General features: G+C 41.4%; 1 protein-coding gene across 1 annotated transcript; it reads left to right on the top strand.

Moving 5' to 3' along the window:
- Positions 1-307: 307 nt before the first annotated feature.
- On the top strand, positions 308-841 carry LOC145126505 (uncharacterized). Its single transcript, XM_079061864.1, has one exon. It carries the CDS (start codon positions 308-310, stop codon positions 839-841), a length of 534 nt encoding a protein of 177 aa, XP_078917990.1.
- The last annotated feature ends 2,943 nt before the right edge of the window (positions 842-3,784 follow it).

Below are 3,784 nucleotides of genomic sequence, written 5' to 3'. Positions count from 1 at the left end.
GTGCACATTGCGAAAAGTGCCAAAAATCTGGGTCCTTAAGCTCTAGGAATCAAATGCCCCTTACTCCCATTTTAGTGTGTGAGATATTTGATGTATGGGGTATTAACTTTATGGGACCATTTCCACCCTCTTTTGGTTGTTCATACATTTTATTGGCGGTGGACTATGTGTCCAAATGGGTGGAGGCTAAGGCCAACCGTACTAATGATTCAAAGTTGTGGTAGATTTTCTCAAGGTACAGATTTTCTCACGATTTGGCACGCCAAAGGCGCTCATAAGTGACCACGGGACCCATTTCAGCAATAGGATGCTCGAGGCTGTTTTGAAGAAGTATGGGGTGACACACAAAGTCTCAACAGCTTATCATCCCCAAACCAATGGACAAGCCGAGATCTCAAACAGGCAAATCAAAAACATCTTGGAGAAAACGGTCAACCCAAACCGCAAAGATTGGAGCATAAGGCTAGATGATGCCTTATGGGCATACCGTACTGCCTTTAAAACCCCCATTAGTATGTCCCCATATAGGCTGGTGTTTGGAAAAGCATGCCATCTTCCGGTTGAGCTTGAACATAAAGCTTTTTGGGCTATGAAGAAATTCAATATGAATGAAGATGAAGTGGGAAACAAAAGGAAGCTAGACATTCAAGAGTTAGAGGAGATTCGGAATGATGCGTACGAAAGCAACATGATTTACAAAGAGAAGACAAAAGCGTACAATGACAAAATGATCTCCAGGAAGACTTTTGTGCAAGGACAAAAGGTGCTTCTTTACCACTCAAGGTTCAAGTTAATTCCAGGGAAGTTAAGATCAAGATGGGTTGGTCCTTTCGTGGTGTGACATCCCCAAATTTTACGGCCAGAAAAGACCGATTTGTTTATGCTTTGTTTTAAAATCAGAGTAATCGTTTAAAGAAAACGGTTGTGGAATTTGTTCCCAAATAAGATATGATAAAAATTTATCAAAACATTTCTCAAAGAGAATGTACTATTTATTAAATAATAAAATCTCGGGATGTTATGTTCCGATACAGACCAAAAGCATAAACAGTATAAAATAGACCTTACAACAGTTATTTATAACTACTGATCTATAATCCAAAATCTCTCGTCAAGTCCACCAACTTATACTCTCGTGCCATTACCTGTAATGCAAAGAAAACTGAGTGGGTTAGGCTTGGGAGCCTAGTGAGCATATAGGGTTTTCAACCCACAATAATATAATTTTTATATTTAATCATCAAACAAACAATCCAATTACCCATCCCCATTATCTTCTTTATTTCTTAAGTTCTCACCTTAAGAATCCACTATCATTCATTCGTTCGTTCCTAAGGATTTACCTAAGGAATAGGCACAAAGTCCATTGCTGCCCGAGGTTCATCTACACAGTACTAAATTCATAGCTACCAAGGTTCATCCGTACAGTACTAAATCCATAGCTACCAAGGTTCATCCGTACCGTACTAAATCCATAGCTACCAAGGTTCATCCGTACAGTACTAAATCCATAGCTACCAAGGTTCATCCGTACAATACTAAATCCATAGCTACCATTGTATTTATATAAGGCACTAAGTCCATAGGTGCCAGGGTTTTTTTTTAGTACACCGGTGAACACATCGTTCACAACACCTACACGTTGCGAGCTTGCTAGTGTTCCACAGGACTGTCTAGAATAGTCCGTGGTTGTCATCCCTACTCTGCTGAATGACGGGGGCCATCGTTTGGGTAACGGTTTCACTCATTTTTCACCTGTCACCCTCATCTCATGATCTATATCATCTTTCGTCTCATCCTCAAACAAATCTTTCATCACTCACCAACTATTTCATCTACCCATGTTCTACCCAACATATTTGTAGATATAAATTACGTATATAGTTTAAATCATATACAAACCTGTATAAAACATTCATCCAACATCCATCTCAAATAAAATATATATATATAAACACATAACACGTATTTCATAGCAAATACTTCATATCTATGTGTTAGAAGAAAGTAACTATACACTCACCTGATAACACGATGATCGGACAGCACCTCGTCTCTTAAAATAATCTTTTCCGATAAAACCGAGACGTTTTCTCCAAAACCGGGCTTTACGCGGGCAGAGTCTCGGCTCGGAAATTTTGCTTCTCGGGGTCTCCGGGACTTGCTTCGGGGCTCGGGAATGATACCGGGGCTTCGGGATAACTCTGGCACGAAAAACGAGGCAAAACGGGAGAGAGAGAAGAGAAAAGGAGCAAAATGGCCGGCTGCCCTCGCATCTTTTATATAGGGGCAGAAGCCTCGCATTACGCTGGGCGTAATGCTCAGCTACGCGGGGCGTAGCGCTTCGGAAACGTCACTGCATGCGTCATCGGAGCACTCGAGTGCGAGGCGGGTCACGCTTCGGTGTACGCTGGGCGTATAGCTCTACGCTGGGCGTAGTTCGGATAGGATCAGCGACTCCTTCGGATAAGCTTTGGTATGCGTGCCACGATCTTCAAAAATTCATAACTTTCGTATACGAGCTTCGTTTTCGACGTTCTTTATATCCACGCGTAGGTGAGACTAGGCTCTACAACTTTCGTTTAGACTCCGTTGGCAAATTTTGAATTTATTTTTATTGTAATATTTTTAGTAGGCCGGGACAGGAAAACTCCGTTATAAATTCATAACTTCTTCATCTGACGTCCGTTTTCGTCTGTCTTTTTACCATTGGACTACTAACGATGAGATCTTGAATTCTCGTTTAGATTGTTTCGGCTAAATATCGCCTGATCTCATATTCAAACTTCGGGCTGTACATTGCTAAGCCGAAATTTCGAAAAATCATAACTTCCTCATACGAAGTCAGATTTAGACGTTCTTTTTATGCACGCTCTCAGTTTAACGTATTCTACGACTTTCGTTTAGATCGCTAAGGCCAAATATTGCTCTAACGTAAATTCACTATTCACGTCTCACTGTGTCGTGCCGGTTCTGTCGCGAAACTTCGACAGGTCATAACTTCTCCGTTATAACTCGGATTTCGGCATTCTTTATATTTTCGGAAACCTTGTGACATATACTTCAACTTGGTTAAGATTATTCATTCTAAACAAACTTCCATCAAAAAGTCATTTTTTGATGCTTATCGTCTCTAAATTGACTAGCCTGGATCTACGGGCGTTACACGTGGTCACAAGGGTGTTTGACCATGGTGCGGTGGAAATCACTAGCAAGCAAACCGGTAAAACATTCAAGGTTAATGGTCATAGATTGAATCCGTTTTATGAAGGATTCGAGGTGAAGAATGAGGAGCTTGATGTGTTGGAGAACCCTACGTACCAAGATTGAAGCATATTCGGGGGCAAAGTCGAGCCAACGACTTAAAACAAGGGCAGCTAACCCGGAGGCAACCCGGGGGTATTTTCGTCATTTTTCTTTAAAACATTTCGTTCTTTGCATTTCTATGGTTTTTAATGTTCCAAATGTGTTTTGTCATTGTTTTCAAACAAAAAAAAACAGACCTTGGGATGCAAAAGCATTTCATTTCAATGAGAGGGAATTTTTAAGTTCAAAAGAGTGGGGAATAGCATCCAGAGGGGTACACGGGTCGTGCCCCACTTGGCCTAAATGGGACACGGGGCGTGTTCATGAAAAATTGTCCATTTTTCATCCAGAGACCAACACGGGCCGTGTTGGATTTTGGCCCAAAGTGAACACGGGTCGTGTTCATAAGAAATCGACCATGACGCATACAGAGAGCAACATGGGCCGTGTTGAGTTTTGCCTTATGCTCAACACGGGT

This window comes from Lactuca virosa, chromosome 7 (assembly GCF_052849685.1).
Source record: "Lactuca virosa cultivar CGN04683 chromosome 7, Lactuca_virosa_CGN04683_v6, whole genome shotgun sequence".
NCBI classification, from domain to species: Eukaryota; Viridiplantae; Streptophyta; class Magnoliopsida; order Asterales; family Asteraceae; genus Lactuca; species Lactuca virosa.
This window is presented reverse-complemented; position numbering and strand designations above follow the sequence as displayed.